Source organism: Bombus impatiens, unplaced genomic scaffold (assembly GCF_000188095.3).
Source record: "Bombus impatiens unplaced genomic scaffold, BIMP_2.2 scf_0900, whole genome shotgun sequence".
NCBI lineage: Eukaryota > Metazoa > Arthropoda > Insecta > Hymenoptera > Apidae > Bombus > Bombus impatiens.
Window position 1 is genome coordinate 177,191 of NT_177319.1, and position 25,800 is coordinate 202,990.

General features: G+C 36.1%; 2 protein-coding genes across 3 annotated transcripts; one reads left to right on the forward strand and one right to left on the reverse strand.

The window, feature by feature from the left end:
• The first annotated feature begins 56 nt into the window (after window positions 1-56).
• On the forward strand, window positions 57-5,110 carry LOC100744381 (DNA topoisomerase 2-binding protein 1-A). The gene is given in 17 exon segments (XM_033323322.1): window positions 57-789; window positions 865-1,004; window positions 1,103-1,229; window positions 1,298-1,405; window positions 1,478-1,684; window positions 1,761-1,977; window positions 2,046-2,314; window positions 2,398-2,567; window positions 2,639-2,744; window positions 2,836-3,127; window positions 3,189-3,370; window positions 3,443-3,603; window positions 3,674-3,879; window positions 3,942-4,093; window positions 4,158-4,367; window positions 4,445-4,498; window positions 4,582-5,110. Coding segments are annotated over 17 exon segments (2,763 nt in total). The 5' UTR covers window positions 57-681; the 3' UTR covers window positions 4,636-5,110.
• On the reverse strand, window positions 5,076-12,720 carry LOC100744503 (protein patched). Of its 2 annotated transcripts, none has more exons than XM_003492947.4 (6): window positions 12,037-12,720; window positions 11,065-11,472; window positions 8,205-10,043; window positions 7,432-7,920; window positions 7,060-7,183; window positions 5,076-6,864 (listed from the first exon to the last, which is right to left on the reverse strand). In XM_003492947.4, exons 1-6 carry the CDS (start codon window positions 12,151-12,153, stop codon window positions 6,722-6,724), a joined length of 3,120 nt encoding a protein of 1,039 aa, XP_003492995.2. In that variant the 5' UTR covers window positions 12,154-12,720; the 3' UTR covers window positions 5,076-6,721. The 2 variants fall into 2 exon arrangements, with proteins under 2 accessions (XP_003492995.2, XP_012246348.2); XM_012390925.3 differs by having other exon boundaries at window positions 5,076-6,867.
• Between the last annotated feature and the right edge of the window lie 13,080 nt (window positions 12,721-25,800).

Sequence of the window (25,800 nt, forward strand, 5' to 3'; positions counted from 1 at the left end):
AATTGATATATGAATTATAAAATTTTTATTTTGTAGCACATGTGAAGATTATTTTCTGCGACAGTGGTTTTAGGTTTAATTCAAAACAGTACTAAACTGAATTGATAACGTCGCATGCGAACACGATGTGGGGGTCATGGAGGGTCACGTCTACTTTTCTCCTCTATATCCCTTCGGTGGTTTTACCTAGTTTTGCTGTTATTCTACCATTTAAACAAAATAAAACATAAAAAATTAAACAAAAAATTTAAATAGAAATTTAAATTAAAAGTTTTGAATACTATTTTATTAGGTATAAAATAATATCTTTTCAAAATTAATGATCTTTTTAATTAACTACACCTTTGTCAAGAAAATCTAACCTATTATAACGTAAAATTTACAATTCTTTATAAATAAAAATGAAAATAAGACAAAATATCTATTTCGATGGTCCGGAAGTGGAAACGTTACATTACCCTTATATCAGTCAAGTGAATGTCATTTTGACAAATATAAAGTTATTTCATCGTATCAAGCGATTAAAAACAAATTTCGTCCCTGCTAATACTTAATATAGTGCTCGGTATAGTTTTTGACGTATAATTGTGTGACACATAAAGATTTTATTTTTCATTGAATATTTATTTGTTAAATAAAAATCATATCATATATAAATAACCAGTTAGACAGTATTTAAAAATGAGTAAACAGAGTGAATCTACAAAAAAGTCCAAGATTTATTTTGTTACATCAAAGACGAAAAAGTCTAAAGAGCACTGTAGTGAAAATATGATGCGTGCGTACGATGTTAGTAGGTTTATTTTTACATAAATAATATATTTTAAGCAACAATAAAAACGATATAATGAATTGATCTTTTAGAAATGCCTTGAATATGGTATAGAACCAGTATGGATCAGTAAAAGAAATTTTACTAAATTAAAATTTACGACATCTGATATCCTTGTGGTGGAAAATCGTGAACAAATTCCATTGAAAAAATTAGTAACAGCTGAATGTTAGTAAGTAGAAGCTTGATATTGATGTAATATACTGCTACATAAACTTTGCAAAGATAGTAGATCACATGATATTAATCAATATTATTTTAATGTTACAGCATAATTGAACCAGAACATTTGCCATCTTTTTTTAGTGCAACACCAGGTAGAAGAAGTCTAATGCATACAACAGTCATGGCAAATCTTTGTATATGTACATGTTCTCATTTATGTTTAGAAGATAAGGTATATTCACTAATGATTGTTTCTGCACACAATAAAAGAGGAAATATTAAAAAATCTTATTATTATAGAGATACATACAAGCATTAGTGACAAAGATGAGTGGAAATTTTGCAATAGAGTTATGTGATAAAGTAACACATCTTGTAACATCATCTCTTTTCTCTGCTGAATATGAGGTAAGTAAATTTATATCGCTAATATTATATTTATTATATAGTTTTATTATAACATTTAATTCTTTCTAATAGAAGGCGATACATATGAAAATACCAATAGTTACAAAAGAATGGGTTGAAGCAATATGGGAAGCGAGTAAGACAGATTATGTTGATCCAGATGACAAGAGGTTTGATAAATATAAAGTTCCTATGTTCTATAATTTAGTTGTAACAGCAACAAATATTCAGGAATGTGAAAAGGAAGACATTTCACGTTTAATTAGAAATAATGGAGGAGTAAAATACATATTGTTTAAAATTTTTCTTTTATATTTTAGCTAACTATTCCCTTATATTATTATTCTCTTTTTAGGTGTATATGGATACTTTGAATGTAGACAGAGTTAATATAGTACTTACACCAGAAAATAGTCCAATAAATCAGAAGCTCAAATATGCAAGAGAAGCAGATATTATTTGTTTAACACTAAATTGGCTATATCAAAGTATAGAAGTTGGCCATGCTTTGCCTTTTAGGTACTATATATTTCAAACAGTAAAACAATGTTATTCTTCAAGAAGATCAAATGGTAAAAAATATCTCTTTAGTGTTATAGATCTATAAATTGGTGGCTAATATAATTTTTTTAATGTTCAGTACATGAAACTTGTAGTTGTTCTACAACAAGTTTCATAACATATGACAAACAGCGCAGCAATTATATAGATGAAACCGCATTTAAAATCTCAACAATGAGCAATGTTTCTACTGGTTAGTATTAAAAAATGCATGAAAGTAACTTACAGCAAAGATAAATTTTATTTTAAATTTATTCCAACTTCTCCGTTTCTAAAGTTACTACAGTTTTGGCTAGACCTATGTTTAATGAAGCAGAAGCGGCTGGTCCATTTTTATTTGGTTGCATTGTGCGTAAATTGTATTTACATTTTTCATATTTTATAATACTCTCCGATGGTATTTCTCTAATTAATTCTTTTCTTCTCTTCAGATTTACCTAGCTGGATTTACTTCTTATCAAAGGAATAAACTTAACAGAATATTGCATGTAGGTAGTGCAATGCGATTTGATTATATATGTGACATTATAACACACGTTATTGTCGGGGACGAAGATAGCGCAGCTAGTGAACTAAAATTATTGAAATCAAGAGGATTATGGTATAATGTTACTTTAATGTCTAAATTAATATCTATTTAAAATTCTGTAATTTAATGGATATATGATGTAGTCCATATATATTGAAACTGGAGTGGTTGGAAGAGAGTATTAGATTAAAACGGACCGCGCCAGTAGAATATTTCTTATACAAACAAGAAGATAGTGCAATCCAAAAGGTTACAGAACCATCATCTTCATTAATTATGATATATACATAAAAATATAGTACGTAATATAGGTATTTATCATGTTCATATATTTTTTCAGAATTTACAATTGCTGCAAGAAAGGATGCCAGAACAAAGGGAAGAATTATTTAATCTCGGTCAACAGGAACTACAAAATATGATTGGTAGTATCTGTAAATAATTGCTTACACTTTTTATGAAAGAAATTGAATGTACATCTTACTTTTTGCTAGCTTCAGCAACTGATGAAAACGTGCAAGAATATGTAGATTCGTATATACCTGTTTTGTCTCAAACGCCAGAAAGTCTTGAGTATTCAATGCTACCTGGAACAGATAATAGTGGTATTATTAATAATAGACTATTTGAAGGTAATGCTGTGGTAGAATATGTACAACAATGAACTAAAATAATGGTAAAATATACATATAGGTCTGACATTTGCCGTATCTGCCTACTGTAACACGTATAATAATGTGGTTGAAAGTATAGTAGCAATGAATGGAAGTGTAGTTCCAGGTACGTTCGTTACGATTCCAGATTATGGTATTGTGCCAAAATGTGGTATGCCTTTAAATTGTACAGTGAAAGAAATTGTTACCGATTTGTTTATTGTAAGTTTCAGCTTTTTATTTCGATTTTCATATTTTGATATATTCTTTAGTATTAGCATTTTTTTTTTATAGGAAGACTGTGTAAATCAGGATCGAATAGTTGAAATTATGTATTATCATAGACCTGTATCTGTAGCAAAGCATGTATTAGTAGGTTGTGTTCTTACAATCAGCACATATCTAAGAGTTGAACGATCGTATCTTGTAACATTAGCTATGGAATTGGGAGCAATGTATTATTCTTATCATATACCTTAAGGATAACTAGAGTGAATCAAGTATTAAAGCATTGTTTAATTTCAGGTATCAAAATGTTTTCGCTCGTGAAATGATTATTGACAGAGATCTATATAAAAACACACATTTAATTTGTCCAATACCAAAGGGGAGGAAGTATGACGCTGCAGTAAGGTGGAAAATACCAGTTGTTACCGCAGAATGGTTAAAAGTCTGTGCGGCTCAATCAACATGGGTTGACGAAACGCCATTTCTTGTCGTGGAAAGTTTGGGTATATAAATACTTAATAAATTCATATTATATATGTATATACAAAAATTTGTATAATATTAGTCCCGTCTAAAGGCCCAGAAAGACCGATGGAATTCGACTTTAGTTTACCTCAAACTATCACAAATCAAATAGTTCTTTCTACTGAACCAGTAGCCAGTAGTTCAAGAAGCCACAACATTATTGTTCCAAAAGAATATTTTCCAAATTTACAAGTATATATTTTACATATTTCCTTTATTATAAATTTATGATCTATTACTAAAAAATATATTATAGATTCAAAATAATAATTTCGATGACATGTTGTTACTAAATAATGAACTCAGCTTACCTATGAACACAACTTCTAAACCATCAGAAACACTATGTAGTCAAGTGTTTGAACCCATTCCTTCACTAGAGACAGAAAGATCTCGGTTGGAAGAGATTAGTTATTCCTCAAATTTAATAAAAGAAGAACCTCCTTTGAGTGGGCCATTTACTAGAGTTAGTATTTCTTGTAAGCTTAATTATATACATAATACATAAATATCTAATAAATATTACCATAATTGAATTTATAGGTTCTCTCAATAATTACAAAAAGCTGGCAGGAAAAAAGTGAAAAGTTACCAGAGGTAATATTCTTCATTTATATATGTATATGTGTATCGATAAATAATTTTATATATGTTTATTAATAAATACTATAACATTATAGAATCATAATGCAGACGAGACATTATCTGCAGTAGCAAACGATGGTTTCAACTGATAGAAATTAGAAGACACAGATGACAATGGTAAAACTGACAAATGGAATTAATGTGTAAGTTAAAAGAAAGTTTTAGATAAGCAAAGTATGTGAAATATGCAAATATTCATAAAGACCTAAGAACAGTAATTGACTGTACTTCCAAAATTATTATAATAGTATCATTGTATTTATATACAAATGAAGATTATACATCGTACAATTGTTTCTATATTCAATATATAAAAATTATTAGCTTCTATAATACTAAAAGCAGTAGTAAGTTAATTATTGCACCTCCAATTTAATTGTAAAATCAAAAGAAGTACTGGCTCTATAATTTGAAACATGGTCGAAAAAATAAACGTTTTACTATAACTGTATTTGAATAGGAATTTGTGGTATAATTTAGGAAGCACGATGGAGGTACACACTGACTATGTTTTTTCTTATGAAAGTGTTTTTTATGCACAATAAAGATTCTACATCTCTAATAGAACGTCTTCTTTCATTAAATACCTTATCTGCATTCTGTATGTTTACAAGATTGACTTCACATAAAAATACTTCTCTTATTGTACATAATTCTGTCTCATACCTAACAAAAAAAACATAAACATACATACATATTGGCTGTGGAATAATATATTACACCTTTTTACATAAGAGGTACGAATCGGATAGATCGACTTATTTTATTAAATTAAGTAACGGTTTTATATAAAAATATATAGGGTGACATAAATAATGAAGTATTTTTACAAATTATCATATGAAATAGGCATTGTACAAAACGAAACGCTTTAAATAATCGTGATATCAAAGTAGACACGTAGAAATAAATAATAAATAGATTTTAAATTTAATATCGCTCGAAGTCATATACACACTGCACTATAACTGTTAGTGTATAAAATAAATAGTTACTCGAAATTTTATTATCATTTTCAAGGCACCACATTGTAGTCGTTGCAAAAAAACGGCGCAAGAGAGCTACATCGTCGTAATTACTTCTAAATTAGAAAGTTCTCCCTAAACAGTATTACGTAAATGTAATCTGTAAACCTTCGGTCACCTATATACCCAAAAGGGTACCAACGATTAATCTGCACGTAATTAGACCCAAAAAGAAAGTCATGTATTGTCCGCAAAAATCTCAAACTACATATTATGCGCATAATACTATTAGTATTTTCTAGAAAAGAAAACGTCTCAATATATATATACATATATATTTCTGACGGATAAACGTTTCCAAAAATATGTTACTATATAATAATAGGTTTGTTTTGTATAACGGACTTTACAATAAGTTGTTAGGAAAAGTTCTATAAACACCCGAAACATTTCCAGTTTTTCAATCTTCGTCGTATTATTAACAATTATAGAACAGACGTTGAAATTTTTCTAGTTCATAAAATAATATCCTTATAGTTTCATGGAAACTGTCGTATACCACAGAGCGTGTAGTAAAGCATTTTCTTTGACATGCTCCTAAGTAGATTTGTTAAAAATATCATTTTATACATATACATATACATATACATATATATATATATATCCCAATAATTTATCACACGTTCAATGCGTTGAAAGTGAATTACGAACATTCTGTTCGTACGTATGGCCCGCATTGGACGTACGATACAAATATAAATGCATCTTCGCGGACATTTATATACAATGTATCACTGCGTGTATCGATTCAGTATTTCTGAGTCATAATACTTTTGTTCTTTAATTCAAAGAGGACAAGCACATTGCGTTATTAACGATGTGAGAGTACCTGGTAAACTCTGATCATTGGCTTTCCACGTTGTTCGTCCGCGGTGTTTTATATAAAATAAGGGCAGTGAATAGATTAGTTCGTATATCTAGTTTACAAAAGATTAAGAGAGAGGTGAAACGTGTCATGTGAGAACATTACGCGGACTTATCTCGAATAAAGCCATTGCTATTTAAACTTTGGGTACCCGCACATCGCCATACGATGTATAAAGAAAAGAAAGAAGAAAAGAAACTATAAATCTATCCTAGTCAGCCTTCTGTATGTTCCCGCTTTGCATGGTATTTGAGCAGCAGCTGCCGGTCTTCCCGGTACTTATTATTAGTGTTTATTTGGGTTAGTGTCTGAATCCGGTTCAGAACCGGAACCGGAAGACTCCCCAGCATTAACGTTCGCACTGCAGCGCGAGCTCCTTCGGCTACTGGAAGTCGTGTGTCTGCATTTTTCGCTACGATCCACTGTACCTACAATAATTTTACACAGAAATCAATATCCACGTAGAGCATTGCAAGAAATAATTCCATCATATTGCTTGTATGTATATTGTTTGTTTAAGATACTTGAATAAGTTACATTGAAAGTCGATGAATTTTATGATAAGTATGTAATATAATCATGACAAGAAACATTTTTAGTCAAACGTTACAATAGATACTCACTAGTTAACGGTGTATGAACTTCAACCTTTATATTAGCCGTCGCAGTGACCTTGGTTGTGATATGAGACGTAGATGTCACTGGTGACATTCGACTAGACCCACTTGTATCTGATCCGCTACAGTTCTGTTAGTTAAAAACAAAAGCACACATGTTAATCATGCTTCGTGGATTTGGAGTATCGGTATCATTCACGCGAGATAGTATGTAAGGTAATAAGAAGAATTTTGAGTAATGTGTAAGCAGTTACAGAGATAGAAAGCCAAATGGTAGATATTATCAAAAGCACTCTCAAGTCAAGTACATTTGGAAGAAAATGCCACGTGAGACAGGAAATATTTCAAAACAGTTAATATTCATGTTATATAACGTACCTGGTTGCCACAAGTTGATGTCGTTTCAACCTTCAACTCTGGCTGAACAATAATACAAGACTCCTGTGTACTGTGCCATGAATTGGGTTCCTCTGTAATGGTAGTGAGAGATGGTTCAGCGTGTAACCTGGCGTTATCAATTTTGTACGATCTCCTGGGGGGTGCAGGAGGTTTCGATCTTCTGACGATTGGCGAGGCAGGTGGAGTTGGCGTAGAAATACGATCCGGATGGTCATTGGGTATTACTTCTGGAGATGGGCCGATCAAAGACAACAGGATGGGGAAAAAGAATAATCCATTCACCAAACCGATCCCAATAAGACACAGCAACACCAAGAAGAAATACCGAACGATGAAGTCGAACTCGGAGAAGGCCAACATCACGACTGCTAATAAAGTTGTTATTGCTCCGTGAATTACAGGTGCGCACATGTGCTCCAGAGCTAACCGAATCCTTCTATCTCTGCTTCCAATGCTCGTAACAAAACTCTGCAAGAATAAAAACAAGAATATAATATATTAGAATATATTAGAATAATATATTTTAAGAATATAATATAATATGAACGAAATAACGAGTTTTACAATTGAGACATTGAGCACCAAAGTGGAATAAGCAACGTTCTTTCTGTACACTCTTACTTTCTGTTACATTGAATATCTTGTGTTCAATTCTATTTTAGAGAGAGAATCGTTTAGCTACTTAGGTATTGGGAGTAGTTTGCTTTTGTTCTCAATGTCTCAACTTATCCTCGACTTGTATTTATACTAACCAGACAAATATGCACTGTAAAGTGCACAGCAATTCCAATGCTGACGACCAACAGAACAGCAGGAACAGCGCTCAGTTTTATATTGCAGAGGCCCATGATTCCAAAGAGTTGTAGTACCACAGCAGCAAGAGAAGTGCCGACTAACAAGGCTGCCCAGAAATTCAATAATAATATTCCAACGACAGCAACACTGGCTGTTAAAGCAGCTAACAGAGCAATACCCAAACAATTTCTTAAATCCATATACTGTTCCCAAAAGAGGAATGGTATACCAGAAGGAAAATTTGGTAGTCCTCGTTCCTCAAATTTTTTGCACAGTTTTCTAACATTGCCAATTAGTTCTGTAATTTCTTGCGTGTCAGTAAGTTTATGCAGATAAAATGGCATCTGAGCATACGTCAGAGGCATGCTTTTTGGAATCTTTAATTCATGATCATTAGTATAAATCCATTGCCTTGGTTCTGGCCTTAAATTGGCCTGAGAAGCACCATAAGCCAAAACATCGTTTGACACCCATGCACTCAAATAATTATAAAACGCTCTTGGATTGATGATCCCTTCTGAATCGATTAGCCTGACTTGAGTGACTAACGATTTGTCAATAGGATTGTCTACGTGACCAGTTTGTACCAACAATTTGTAAGCGAGAATTGCCTCGTCACTAGCATTCTTGTACCACCTTTCCTGTGTAATACATCCATTGCTATAATCCCTATCAAACGCGTTTTGCAGTCCTTTCAACCAGTCCCTGAACAAACTTAACCAAAACTCGGGCAATCCTCCGTTATCGTTCTTGATCACATTCTTTATCCTCATGAAGGCATCATGATACTCATACAACAATCTTTGATTGTTAGGGTACTCGAATTCCCTCTGGGTAACAGCATACATATTGTAGAATCCAAAGTGCTTTGCCTGGGCAGCTAAGAAAGCATGTTCATTGGAATTCTGTGGGACCAGATCGGTCAGCTCTAGACCATCGCTCACCCTTACAGCTTGCCAAACACAGCCAACAAGAACTGCGATTAAAATCATCATGCCAAAGACCTTAGTCGCTGGTCTGGTGACGAAGGGAGCATAATGCTTCGCAGCTAACTGGGTTAAGGAGAAAGTGAGACAGTCGTCTTGGCTGCATCCTGTTAGGGTGTCTTCTTCGCTACACTGCTTATCCAAGTCCACTTCGATATTTCCACCGACCCAGGACTCATTCTGCACGTTTTGTGATGTCAAGATTTGCGTGCAGGTTTCACGGCGTTCCGGTGGTATCGCCCTCGTTACAGTTTGCTTCGCGGTACCATTGCTCATTCTATTGGCGTACTTATTTCTGCCAGCGTTCGATGGTAGGCAGCAACAGAGTATATCTGAACGACCTGAACGTCGTCTTCTCAGGTCCAAACTTACCATAGCTGGGAAAACAAGCAGCATAGCGGCCAGATTGAAAAGCAACAAGATACCAGCTTGAAAGCAGAACACGCGGAGTGCAGGAATTGGGATTATCGCTGCAGCGAAGAACGCTGACACGTTGCTGATTCCTGCTAGAAGGACAGATAGGCCGGTCCTTTTTAAAACCACTCCTGTCTGTTCTCCACTGGGCACTTCGTTTACCGAGAGCTCAGCGTAAGTATGAGTTAATAGGAACATATCGTGAACACCGAGTCCTAGAGCTAAGAAAGGGACGATCTGAGTGGTGGCTGCGTTGAAGGGGATTCCCAGGAGGGCGCAGAACCCCAAACCAGCGGCCACAGTTGCGCAGATGAGCATTACACCGGCTATGCCCACGCCAGCTTGCGAACGCACTGGATCCTTCCATCGAAGAAGGACTATACCCGCGTACAGTACCTGAAAGAAGATTATATTTCTATAACGAGGAGGTAGATAATAAGTTAATGAATAAGTAAGACCTGCATCATAAAATTTTGACATTACATTTTTTATATCTTTTTTAAATAAATTTTTATAGTCAGGTGTGTTATGTGTATCCCTTGTACAGTTCTCTTAGATATTTCACATCAGAGGATTATAATTTAGTTTAATATTATTATATTAAGGTGGATTACTGATTACAAATAATCAATTGTACCATTTATACATACGAGTATAGCCAGTTATACAATTTTAATTATATATAGCCAAATTTTAGCAAGTTTCTAATCAGGCGAAATAAGAATGTCAAATACAGATGATACAGTTTGGTGGAAGGTGATTGTACGTGAAAAAACAAGTCGAAAATATGGAATACATTTTTTTCATATGATGTTTCCTTTCCGAGAAAACTGTGTTTGAAAATTCGGTAGGTATACCTCGACGTGGCTAATCCCGGACTGAACAGGAGCATATAAACGACAGGAAGTTAAATTGCACATAAAGATAAGTCAGAAACGTAGAATAACATTTTGTCATAAGATGCTATGTCTTGAAGAAAAATTAATTAGAAAATGCATCGTGCGTGTGCACAAGACCAGTCCTCGACTAAACTTTATTTTCTTGAAAACGAAGTGGCAAATGGGAAAACTTTATTTCACATCTTTTACTTATTTCCGCGCGTAGAATAACCTCCTGCTGATTTTATACTTTTCCTTAATTTATTGATACTTGGTCCATACTTAACCAAGTTCAAGTATACTCGACAAATTTTCAAACTTGATTTTCTCGCAAACGAAACGTTATATGAAAAAACGTTGCTCCACATTTTCAACTTATCTTTTCACGTAGAATCGCTCCTTACCCGTTTGCACCATCACTCAGAGGGCACCCTGTATAATCGAAACTGTACAGGATCAATGTACCAGACCAACGTAACGTATCTATTACTTAGAGTATCCACGAAAGCGTTAGAAACCGTAATAATATTTATACTGACCATCAGTGCGCAGCCTATGGCGATTTTCATAACGGACACCTCGCTGTACTTCCCAAGTATGTCGTTCATGGTGGTTGTGCTGAACGCGTACAGATTGTACGGCGCTGAGCCATTCGCGCCCAGGTGCTTCTTCACTTGATTGCTGAACGCTCGTTGCCAGGTTTTAAGTACTTGCGATGCCTTCTCCTGGGACCAGTCGATATTATGTACCTTGTAGGTGTTGTCGAAGAAATCGTAAAGCTCTCGTTCTCCCATCAGCTGCACAACGGTCTGAAGCGCAGCTGCACGGGTCAAGTGACCAGTCTTATTGTGCTTAGCACCACCGACGAGTAATTCCTCGGGCCAGTGCATAAACTTGGCCGCGAAACCGTAACAGCCTCCCGTTAATTCCGCTCCTATGTCTGGTACCTGGCGAAACAAATCGTGCAGCTTCATGAGCATCTTCGGTGTCTGTATGAAGATAGTCCCCCTCCCTTCCTCCTACTCTTTTAATCTCGTATTTTTTGTCTTCGTTCAGAATTGTTCTAAGTTGGTGCAAAGGAATAATGAATTGTTTGAGAGGGTTCAGAGAAACAACACCAAACGAGTGAATCTTTGTCCAGTCCACATTTTCATAAAACAGGAAGCGTCAAAATTGTTTTGGACAGTTCCGGTTGTCCCAAACATCGCTCCAAAGTATCCTTTCAATATCGTGTTTAGTTTAGGGAATAATTTGAGAAAGCTGTATAGCCATAAGACAATGGACATCTTTCTTTATTTCCACAGCAATAATACATGGTATAAAGGATCTTCTTTTGGAACACGTCCTTACAACCTTAGAAGAACTCGGAACAAAAGTTTATGTATATGTTGAGAATTGTGGATCTTAGTCGCCGAAATAAATGTATAGGAACACTTATAGTACACGTAGAAATGATATTAAAATAGTTTCATATTTATTTAATATGTGATTTACAAGATATTCGTAGATACCCATAGCAATCTTTTTGTCTCGCCATCTTCTTTTCCACCACGCGTACGGAACAGTTGCATTCTTCTGTTTCTTGCGACGCTGCGCACGCACATACTCCCACACACGTTCATACTCATATATGTGTGCCACAACTACGCGGCTAATTCAGTGTAGCACATATCTCAATAGTATATTTGACTTTATGTTTGCTCGCGCCTATAGGAAACGAACGTATCAATTGATTGTACGGGTATTTCGAGCAAACGAAATATTTCAGCCGGAATGCCACCTGCAACATCATTCTCTTTATCGATTCTCATTAAACGGACACTAATGAATCGTCAGACTAGCACAATGCATTCGTTACAGAGGTTAGGCCCCTGCACACTTGACACGGTTCATCCTGTTCACGTTATTTATCTTGGCATGATATAGCGAACCATTGGACAACGTCCAACCAACTAAACGGCGATCGTTTAAAGTGCTCACTGCTATGCTCCTTTTATAGGTGCCCATAAAATCACGGTGTGAGGTCTGCAGTACCCTATGCCATCGTTCCACTTACGATCGCGTTTTTATCATTTCCTGGCCCACCAAACCAACCATCCATTCCGAAATCTTCCTTTCAATCGCAATCATTCTTTCAACAGGCAAAGAAATCCCTAACGTGATTTCCTAAGGCTTCTATTGAGTTGGCGACTAAGTGGTTGGTAACTGGTGGTACAAGCGGAAGGGGGTGATTCTACACGAAAAAAGAAGTCGAAAATATAGAATACAAATTTTTCGCTCGAGGCTTTGTTTTCGAGAAAATCGACTTTGAATTTTCGCTCGGTACGCGTGCGGTACGTTATAACGGATCTCACTGTAGATCGTTGTCTCGATGGAAAAATTAAAAAAAAAAATTTTTTTATTCTATATTTTCGACTTCTTTTTTCGCGTAGAGTCGCCCCTTTCCGCTTGTACCACCAGTATATAGATAGTATATAAACAACCACCCTGTATATAGACATATGTATATGTATATAGGCTGTCTCCGAAATCACGGTACAAGCGGTCGGGTGGTGATTCTGCATGCAAAAATAAGTGGAGAAAGAGGAATAACATTTTTTCGTTCGAGGGCTCGTTTTCGAGAAAAACGAATTTGAATATCCGTTGGTGCTCGTATGCTAATTGCGAGTCTCGAGGTGCCCTTCTCTTTCTGCTCGTGTTACGATAAATGCAAAACGAATGTAAAAATCATATATCAAAGATAGATCGTCTTTGGAGATACTCACACGTCAAATCTTATCGTCTCGACAATTTCTCGCAGATTTTCCCTCGGCAGTCGATCAATTTGATCTTCCCCCTCGGACAAATCGCATATCGTACAAAATGTTTGGCTGAATTACTCTGCGATGATCGCGTGTATAAGCATCGATAGTGATTAATTAAGTAGTTCAGAGGTAAGAAACTTGGAGTTGGAGAAAATCAGCGCTGGGAGAGGCAGGGAGAGTGTAACGACGAAAAACGAAAGCGCAAAAACGCGAGATACCGAGCACGTTAATCGCATACTAACGAGCCAGTGCTAATTACCAGTAATTAATTCGTCGATTATCGCACAGCAAGCAAACGAGCGAATCGCGCAGAAATTGGCCTCGCGCCTTACCTTTGCTTCTATTTGTAAATTACGATATTTATTAACGCGTTTGCTATCACGGTGGCCATCGATGGCCCACGTTCTTTTTATTGAAACTACACTTTCGAAACTATTAAAATACGATAAATTCCACGCGAATACAACATACGAAAGGGAAGCACGTCAGCTGGAAAATTTGAAACTTTGCACAAATGTAGCTCATGCTAACAACGAAATAATTTTTTCCTAGCCGAAAAACGATAGAGGAAGAAAGTTAAATTAAAAGTTGCAGTGTCTTACATTTCTATATAATTATATAATACATTATTATGTAATATTTTAATTTTATATTTACACATTATTTAACAATAGTCAAAACTATCACACCAGTCATTTCCACTGGTTCTGGTAGAAATATTGGGTTGGCAACTAAGTGGTTGCGGATTTTGTCATTAGATGGCAATAGCTTCGCCTTAACTATCGCTGGTTCCACTGTTAACTTACCAATTAATGTAAAAAATATTATACAATAAATATATACACTATACATAATAATATTTAATAATTATCACAGACAAATATTTATTCCAAACGATTCGTTATACGACAATGACATGTAAAAACATATTCGTCATACGATGTCCAACTCTGCTACGAAACGCTCTTCGATTCGATGTTGACGAAAAAAAGTCGTCTTCTGACAGCTAGCGAAACGCGAGACGATATCGTGTAGCTCACGACGCTCGCGTACCACAAACACACGTAACATTAGAACTGATCCACGGTGATTATCGCGTGTCTCGAGTATCAGTCCACGACCTTACGTGATCCGTCACGATATCTTGTTGGCTGATTTTTGAAAATCGTCCCGTGAACATCGATCCCCAAACAATTTACCCGGCGCAAGCGCGTGCCACCAAGAGACTGCGATCGTATGGGCAATTCTGATCGAGTTGCACGCGCGAAATCTAATTTATCGGTTGCAGGTTTCTTGCGAATGTTCAAATGGATTTGGTTTCACCGTAGATTTAAGCTCGGCAAGGTATAACGTGGGATGGATAGTATGGACAGTACGATAGCGATCGCAAACGTATTGTCTTGTCGAAAGGAATTTTCGAAAATATTTTTGATGCTGCGTAAGCCAGCGTATGCGATCGCGAGTTAGCGTGGAAGACTTCGTACGTGTATGTTGCGTGCGTCGTATAAAATATTTCGACATTTCGTTAGCACTGATAATGAGCACTGACTGTCGCATACAAAATTCCTGATTCACACAGGGTGCGGCTGAATGACACATAGAAGCGAGTACGAGGTGATTCCTTGTGAAAAATTACGAACAAAATACGCAGTTAAATTTGTTCATTTAAAGCTTAGTTTAGGAGAAAATCGAGCTGTAAAATTTACCAATTTACCATATACTTGAACATGGCTAATTTCGGACTTGACAGTATTAAATAATCGGAAGGATAAGTCGAAAATGCGGAATTAAATTTCTTCTCAGGGAGCTTCGTTTGCGAAAAAAATAAATTTGAAAATTTATCGAACTCTATTTTCTTAGATGCGAGAATTTTGTTTTATATTTTTTACTTACTTTCGCTTCTAGGATAACATTTTATCGATCGTTTGCTTATATCCAGTCGGTAATTAGCCATACGGTAATTAGTATACTTGATAAATTTTCAAACTCAATTTTCTCCAAAACTAAACCTTCGATGAAAGAACTTTGTTCCATATTTGGTTCTTATTTTTTCTTAAGGAATCACCTCGTGCCCATTTGTGAGTGTTATTCGACCACACCCGGTATATGATCAAATTTGAGAACGATTTGAAAATGTTTAGAAAATTAATATATAGAACGAGGAGCCATTTTGAATACGTTGAAAATGGTACGTTATGGTAAAGATATTGGGTTTTGAAATTTATTAATGCAATTGATAATTCACTGATTTTTTAAATGTTTTCGTATTCTCATAAGATATATAGTGATGGACTAAATATCTTGTATGGACTTCATTTATCCACCAACAAGTTCATGTAAGCTATAAACGCAGTTCTATCGTAGTTCACGTCAAAGAACACTTTTGTTCGCTTAATCTTAAACCAGTCAAATACTTCTATCTTCTTTGCCATCGAGGCGGAACGAGAGGAAATAGTAAAACGACAGTATAAAATCACATAAGCCAGGAGATTTTAAAATTCCTTTAACCAATTCAAAGTTTCTATTTTGAATATTTGACAAATTCCCACCTTAAATATTCGTAGGCCACCGAAAAGCGTTTTATTGTTCCATTTCTCATCTCTTTGAGCCACACGAATGCAAATCTTGTGCGTGGAATATTCGAAAAATTCCCTTTCTAAACATTCGCAGGTCATCAAACAACCTTTCGTTCTTCCATTTCTCCAACACACCTATTTCATTTCACTCTTTCCTTTTCTTCCCCCTCCCATCCCTTTTCTTTCCTTTTTTAAGCACACTAGCGCAACTTTTTCTCATCCGCATGCTCTTTTTATATCTGGCGATCACCTGCGTAAATCGCCGGCCCTCGTTTCACGTTGAGTATAAAATATAGAGGGCTGGCCGATGGATGCGCTACCGGATGTCAGGCTGGCATACCAAATAAAGCCCGGCGAACGTGATTCTACCTGTGATTCGGTGTCGGTAGACGCGTTGCACGTGGACGGCGGACGTCGCGTTATGTAATTCCACGAACGGCCGCGCTACGCCGCCGTACTGTGACAAAACGTCAACGTACTACTGGCACGCTTTTCTTCTTTTTCTCCGCGTGTCCGACTAGTAGCTGTTTCTTATATGCCACTTGAATCGCGCACCGCTCTCGCACCACCTGGTCGCTCTTCTTCTCTTCCTCTTTCTTCCTCCTTCTTCCATCCTTCCGCCATTTTTCCCCATGTCCAGTATTTGCTTCCGTTATATCAGATGCACCGCGTCTTTCTCTGTCATTCGACAGATTTTACGTTTAATTCGATGTAGCGAGTGCTACTCGCTCGTTTCACTCGTTCAATGCAGCAGTTACAAGTCACAATGCAATTATCGGTAGAAGTAAAACACGACACACGCGCGACAGGGATAAACAAACAGAATGGGAAGGTTAATAGGAAGAAATTAAAAAAGGAAAGAAATAGAAGGTGACAGAGCGATGAGTATCTAAACGAAGATACCATTGGCTTGGCAACTAAGTGATTGCGGATTTTGTCAATACCAAGCCAATATTACGTTCAAGAAATTGACAGCCTCGGCGAGGAACTAACAGTTGTGTTTCGATTTAATACTTTACCGACCGCTAGCGGTTCAACGGCATATGCACGTACGACAGATTAGGCGCAGATTCTCCCTGGCGCTAGTTTCGGTTTAGACTCTCCAATACCATTCTTTTCGTTCATCGCGAACGATAAGTTTTTCAAATTGGTATAAAACCGTGGGAGCTTACAAAGCAACGCAACTGACGCAACTGAGCAAGGTACCTTAGTACTAAATAACAAATTACTGCTCAAATAATGAGAAAGATTGTCTGCGACAAAAAGCTGATTAATAGGCTATCGGCCGGTAAGTATTGGCGGCAGAAAACCGACTAATCGACTATCAGTCGGTAAAGTGTTAAAATTGCTAGTTCGCAACAGATCATATAGGGCAAAGTGTGTAACATGGGGTAACTATAGATCGTGTAACCTCGTATTAAGGATCGTTGAGCGCGTCTAGACATCGTCTATGGGGAATAAAGAAGCTGACCTTGAAATCTCCAAAACCCTATGAAAGAGCTATTAGTCTGAAATTACGTTACGAGTCTGTGCAAGCTCGTACGGCCTTCGTCGGTTCGTCAATGGAACCAAATAAACAAATGTTAGAGAAATGGAGGAATAAAACGCTTCTTTTTCAGTCGATACATAATAATACACTTCGTTTTTAATTAATCGCGTCCGAACGGAGCAGCTGTTGAGCGCATTAACGATTTTCCCAGGAAGCAGTTGCCATCCCATTGCACGATCGCGTATCTGCGCCGGATCGACGATTTTATCGATCGTCGGGCACGCAGACGACCGGTGTTCGTTAATTATGCGATCGGCATGGATAATAATTGCATTAAACAGTCATGAAAAGCAGGAATCTTTAAAAGACCGCAGGCTAGAGGTGGCCATCGTTATCGTCGTGTTCCCTAGAAAGCAGCACCGTTCTCGGTTCTGCAGAATTTAACGAGCCAGCGAAGCGGACGACGCGCACACGTGTGCACGTATGGAGAAGATCGTGGCGACGACGCGGTTTACCACGTCAGGCCAGCCACCGGCCAACTAGATTTTAATTGATCCGTAAGACAATTAAGCCGACCGACTTAAACCTCACAGTTAAGAGCTTAATCGGCCGCGGATCCTTCGCATAACGGGCCACGCGTATCCGTTTACTTTGAGCGGTCGAGAGGCTCGACGCGAAGGTGATGAGTGCCACGAGTGCTGCTCGAGTACGGTAAACCCTTGAACGACGCGAGGCTCTCGGACGACTAAATTTGTCAGCGGTTTGCGTGGGACTTTCCATCGCTGGAGAATATTTTCCGGGCGAAATTTCATCTGAAGCTATTTTTCGTCAATTAATCTTATCCGAATTTATCAGAGAATGAGATTCTATTCGCCTGTAACGAATAAGCGCGCGATTCAAAAAAATACTCAACGCGGTTATGTGAAATTTCAAAGACGATTCGAATTGGTTCGCCTGCTTGCTGCGATAGAAAAAGATCAATTACTGTAAAATCGATACAAAAATCTGTTGTTATCCGCAAGAAAGATAAACAAGTTTCAATGCTTCCTTCTAATTCCCAGCTGTGTATTTTACCCCGAAAGAATTTTTGATTTTCGCGCTCATAGAACGAACTCGAATACTCGAACCCTCCATCGGTACAAACAAATTCGAAATTATCGGTATTGTATTTCGTTCGCTCCAACTGTGACTCGACACGCAGCGAAGTGAAAATAGCAAGTACACGGGGTATATACAGCAGATCGATTTTCTCCCCTTTCCGCGTAAGCTTCGAGGGGACGTTCCGTGCCCGCAGCTACGCGCCGATTGCCCGAGGAGAGGGCTGACTGCACCACGTGGCCATTAAGTGTAATTACGTTAAGTACGGGCGCGCGTACGCTGTATGGAAATAGAAGTAGAAATGAGGGGCCACGCTCGAAGAAAGAGGAGACACACGAGAGGAGCGTGGCGAAAGGCGAACGTGGTGCAGAAACGAACGGAGAAGAAATGAGAAGGAGAGGGGTGGAGGGAGAAGAGAAAGGAAAAAGAAAAGAAGAGAAGAAGAGAGACGCCTCTTCTCCCTTTCCAGATCGGATGACATAAATCCATGCTTTCAATTATGCGAAATTAATTGACCGCGCCTTGTATCTTCTCCCTGCAATCTCTCCCTTCCCTTGCTTTTTCCCTCTTTCTCCGAGTCTCCCTTCCCTCTTTCTCGCACGTCCAGCTTGCGTGTAAGTATGTACTTACTGCAGCGTGAAGCTCTCGGTATCGTGCACGCGGACCTACGTGAACTTTGTGTATAAATTTCATTGTACCTTTGTCTCGGACTTCGCTACGTCGCTTTGTACTTTATGGACCGCGTGAACAGGTAATATGTTTGTGATGTAGTGGATGAGGTAGGAGAAAGGAAGAAGAACAGACAAGGTAATATGATGGAGCTGTATCTTTTCATAAGAGGAGGTACGTGGAATTACGTGCTTTCATAGTATTCACGCTGTTAATCTTGATATCGCGAGATTAATTCTTCGACATTGTTCGTCTCTAATGAGTATCTTTAGCATGAATTAATATTCATTTTTGTTTGTTTAATGTGAAAAGCTTTCCTGTCGATGTATATACGAAGGTACTAGGAACAATTTCTCCTTGGTAATAGTTGCATTGTCAACACATATTGTCAACATGTATTGTCAGTACATACTGTCAACATATATTGTCAATACATATTGTCAACACATATTGTCAACATTTATTGTCAATATATCTTGTCAACATTTATTGTCAATATAATATAGTCAACATTTATTGCCAATACATATTGTCAACATATGTTGTCGACACAATATTGTCAACATTTATTTTCAATACATATTGTCAATACATATTTGTCAATACATATTGTCAACATTTATTGTCAGTACACATTGTCAACATATGTTGTCGACACAATACTGTCAACATGTACTGTCAATACAACATTGTCAACATATACTGTCAATACATATTGTCAACATATGTTTTCGACACAATATTGTCAACATTTATTTTCAATACATATTGTCAACATATATTGTCAATACATACTGTCAACATCCATTGTCAATACACATTGTCAACATATATTGTCAATACATACTGTCAACATCTATTGTCAACACAACATCGTCAACATGTACTGTCGACACAGTATTGTCAATATTTATTGTCAATAGAACAATGTCAAGATTTATTGTCAATACATATTGTGAACATATATTGTCAATAGAACAATGTCAGCATTTATTGTCAATACATATTGTCAATATATATTGTCAACACGTATTATCAATACACATTGTCAACATATATTGTCGCCACAATACTGTCAACATGTACTGTCAATACAACATTGTCAACATGTATTCTAAATACATATTGTGAACATATATTGTCAGCATATATTGTGACACAATATTGTCAATATGTACTGTCAATACAATATTGTCAATATGACATTATCAACATTTATTGTCAACACGACATTATCAATATTTATTGCCAATACAGTATCGTTAACATTTATTGCCAATAGAACATTGCCAACATATTTGGTCAATACATATTGTCAATATATATTGTTAATACAGCATTGTCAACATATATTGTCAACATATATTGTCAATACATACTGTCAACATATTTGATCAATACATACTGTCAATATATATTGTTAATACAGCATTGTCAACATATATTGTCAATACAGCATTGTCAACATTTATTGTCAATACAGCATTGTCAACATTTATTGTCAATACATACTGTCAACATATATTGTCAAAACAGCATTGTCAACATATATTGTCAATACATACTGTCAACATATATTGTCAATACATACTGTCAACATATATTGTCAATACATATTGTCAACATATATTATCAATACATATTGTCAACATATATAGTCAATACATATTGCCAACATATATTGTCAATAAAACATTGTCAACATATTTGATCAATATATACTGTCAACATATATTGTTAATACAGCATTGTCAACATGTATTGTCAATACATACTGCCAACGTGTACTGTCAATACATATTGTCAACATATGTTGTCAATACAGCATTGTCAACATATATTGTCAATACATACTGTCAACATATATTGTCAATACATACTGTCAACATACATAGTCAATACATATTGTCAACATATATTGTCAATACATATTGTCAACATATATAGTCAATACATATTGTCAACATATATTGTCAATACATACTGTCAACATATATGGTCAATGCATATTATCAAGACAACATTGTCAACATTTATTGTCAATACAATATTGTCGAAAATAGTCGTAGAAATTTTTAATTACTAAATTAAATAAAAATCGACGTCGAACAAAAATCTAAAGAATATAATTTTCATTTCAAGAAGATCGAACGGTTTGTTAATTTGTAAAACTGAAATCAGTATTATATAATATTTGGTTCTTTATCGCTGTGTAATTTGTATTGCAATAAAGAAACATAAATCGTGTTATTAAAAAGCCACCGTTGCTTTCAAGCTTCTCGTCGCGTCGGTAGCATAATTCTACCTGAACTGTGGCAATCAGCTGCAGTTTGCGGAAAAAAAACAAACGCAATTTTACAGCATCGGCTGCGAATTCGTTAATACTTCGTATTACCCTAATTAACCCATCCACGTGAAAGAAAAAGAAAAAGAAAAAAAAAAAAGAACAACTCGAAATTTCGTGCTACTCGGCCACGTTCACCAACCACCCAAGCACCAATTGCAATCAATCAAACCCAAATTTCTCCCTAATTACACGTTCCTCCCAAAGATCATTCCGCGCCGTCTCCACCCGTCATTACGCTAGAATTTCAACGGACAAGCCTGTCATTTTGCGGTTTCCGCGTACGAACAGGGTCTACTTCCTATCCAAAATATTCCAAGAAGCGATCGCGACTCGTCGTTAAGATTCTTCCAGATTTATGGCCAATTGTCAGCAGATAACCCGCGCATATCGCGTTTAAATCATTTCCACGCAACGGCGCATAAAATGTTAAATTAACGATTGGAAAGCGAAAAACATATAATTTCTTATTAATTGGATTTTTACGATAACAACCGGCGCTCTGAGCTTGTTTTGAATAATTTGTAATAATAGGGGCGAATATTCCTACTTAAGAGAAAAATGAAAATAAGAATATTCCACACGTACATATCATCGACAATGAGAAAAGAGTTTTTCTCTTTAATTTTAATTTCTTCTAACCAGCGAATAATGCGCAATTTTGTTCGTAGTGAAATCGTTTCTTGGCTTTTCTTTTTAACAATAATGCTATATCGTGGCCTTTTGAAAACTACAGTATAGGAAACACGTTCGCATTAATTACCACCAGTAATTAATCAAACCTTTACACGATTCGTACAATAAGACGTGAAACAAAAGGTAGGAATTGAAGGAGCACAGGTGTTCCATAAATACGAAAAAGAGATTGTTTGTCAGTAGGAAAAATTGCTATGTGAAATCATAGTTGCATACGTTGTAATATAGTAGACACATAGCACTCTATCTCTGTGTAGTATAAAACTATACTAGTTCATTCGAGTCTGCTATACAACCAATAAAATGAAATAAATAATTTGTATAATTAATTTACCATATATTAATTATTATGATTGTTTTTATTACCTTTACGTATTCATCATTAGATCAAGCTTTAACTTTATCCCAAATTCAATAAATAAATAAAATTAATTAATTATTTAAAATAAATAAAAATAATTAATTAATTGAAATAGATAAAATTAATTAATTAATTAATTAAAATAAATAAAATTAATTAATTAATTAAAATAAATAAAATTAATTAATTGATTAATTGAAATAAATAAAAATTATAATACTGCACCGCGGATCTTCAACTATATAAAATTCTACGTAAATAACGACTTATTTCATTTATTAGATATTACTACAACAAGTATCCCATTCTGGATATTTTATATAATTTTCCACGTATCGTATACGTTCTATGCATCTTTGTAACTTCAAATTTAATACGTAGGAAACCTAAGCTGTTTATTCGTTAGCTGTACCGCTTTGCCTGTAAACCTGTAAATTGTCCGTCAGTCTGGACGAGCTTTTACGCGCGAACGTGATCCGTGGACGCGCGACAGGCGCGGAATTCAGATCGTATGTTAATGAGGGCGAAACGACGGCCGCGTAATGTGTCGGCGGCGAAAAAGCGTACGTAATGCCGGTGTGTAGCGGCAGCGACCACCGACGTGGCGCAATAATGACGCGCATCTCTCGATTTTATTATTTTAATGTCGGTCCCGAGCGCCACGACCCACGCGACTCGCATACGCATTCGCCGATCCTCGCATGGGAATCGTTTCATTCAACGCAGTTCACTTGTCCCGTTTTCTTTCCCGCCTTTGCTACGTCCACGATTTTACGACCCAAAATTGATCGTTCCGAGGGTACCTTATCGGGCCATCTGAAATTTCGCCTGCGAATCGCCGGACATTCGATGGCTGCAACTTTGTACAAGTGCGATTTCCGAAGATATTCGATGACTGGTTTCGCAAACGTGCCGGTGCGCAGGAAGTTTGAAATGCGAGCGAGTGTGAGGCAATATATATTGGCGAAAGAATAGCACCGATAGGATCGATTGATAAGAATGGAAATATCAGGGTGTAGCCGACAACGAGTGACCTCATTCGTACGCTATATTTTAGCAAAAGTGTAAAAAAACACTTAAGTGTAACTGAGCGTTAGTGTGAGTAAGGGTCGTGAATGAGAATGTATTGGGAAGTTAGGATCCATTGGTAACAGAGAAAGTATTTGAGTCATTTGACGATGAATGCATTCATTGGTACGATATGGATTGATAAAAGTGGAAATACTTAGGTGTAACTGATCGTAAGTGTGAGCGAGACAATGTATTAGACAATACGGTATATTTTAGTGAAAATGGAAGTACTTAAGTGTAACTGAGTGTGAGTATAAGTGAGGCAATTCACTGGCGAAAGAATTGGTAAGATCGAGTGGTCGATTAACAATAAATAAATATAATTGAGTGTGAATGTCAATGAATGAACTCGTTTGTACGGTATACTTTTGCAAAAGTGGAAACACTTAAGTGTAACTGAGCGTTAGCGTGAGTAAGGATCGTGAATGAGAATGTATTGGGAAGTTAGGATCCATTGGTAACAGAGAAAGTATTTGAGTCATTTGACGATGAATGCATTCATTGGTACGATATGGATTGATAAAAGTGGAAATACTTAGGTGTAACTGATCGTAAGTGTGAGCGAGACAATGTATTAGACAATACGGTATATTTTAGTGAAAATGGAAGTACTTAAGTGTAACTGAGTGTGAGTATAAGTGAGGCAATTCACTGGCGAAAGAATTGGTAAGATCGAGTGGTCGATTAACAATAAATAAATATAATTGAGTGTGAATGTCAATGAATGAACTCGTTTGTACGGTATACTTTTGCAAAAGTGGAAACACTTAAGTGTAACTGAGCGTTAGCGTGAGTAAGGATCGTGAATGAGAATGTATTGGGAAGTTAGGATCCATTGGTAACAGAGAAAGTATTTGAGTCATTTGACGATGAATGCATTCATTGGTACGATATGGATTAATAAAAGTGGAAATACTTAAGTGTAACTGAGTATGAGTATAAGTGAGTCAATACACTGACGAAGGAATTGGTAAGATCGAGTAGTCGATTAACAATAAATAAATACAGTTGAACAATAAATATAGTTGAATGTGAATGTCAATGAATGAACTCGTTTGTACGGTACACTTTTGCAAAAGTGGAAACACTTAAGTGTAACTGAGCGTTAGTGTGAGTAAGGGTCGTGAATGAGAATGTATTGGGAAGTTAGGATCCATTGGTAACAGAGAAAGTATTTGAGTCATTTGACGATGAATGCATTCATTGGTACGATATGGATTAATAAAAGTGGAAATACTTAAGTGTAACTGAGTATGAGTATAAGTGAGTCAATACACTGACGAAGGAATTGGTAAGATCGAGTAGTCGATTAACAATAAATAAATACAGTTGAACAATAAATATAGTTGAATGTGAATGTCAATGAATGAACTCGTTTGTACGGTATACTTTTGCAAAAGTGGAAACACTTAAGTGTAACTGAGCGTTAGTGTGAGTAAGGGTCGTGAATGAGAATATATTGGGAAGATAGGATCCATTGGTAACAGAGAAAGCATTTGAGTCATTTGACGATGAATGCATTCATTGGTACGATATGGATTAATAAAAGTGGAAATACTTAAGTGTAACTGAGTGTGAGTATAAGTGAGGCAATACACTGGCGAAAGAATTGGTAATAAAAGTGGAAACACTTACGTGTAACTGAGTGTGAGTATAATGAGGCAATACACTGGCGAAAGAATTGGTAATAAAAATGGAAATACTTAAGTGTAACTGAGCGTGAGTATAAGTGAGGCAATACACTGGCGAAAGAATTGGTAAGATCAAGTGGTAGCAAAAAATATAGTTGAGTGTGAATATGAATAAGTCAATTCATTCGTACGATATGTTTTAGTAAAAATGGAAATACTTAAATCCAATTGATTATGAGCGCGAGTGCATCCAATAATGAAGTTGCTTTTAATATGAGTCATCTAAATTGTACAAGTATATTATATCAATTTTTGATATCTATGAACATTGATTCATTAATAAATAAAGTCTTTTTGGTGCATGTTGAAAAAATTAATATTTAAAGACTTGAGGATATATAGTAATGGAAATAACATTGTCTTAGTATACTATTTCAATCTATTTCAACTTCTACAATGTATTTTATACTACTCTTAGTTTCTATATTTTTCAATTTCATAAAAAATCAGCTGAAAACTGTATCATGGGCAATACG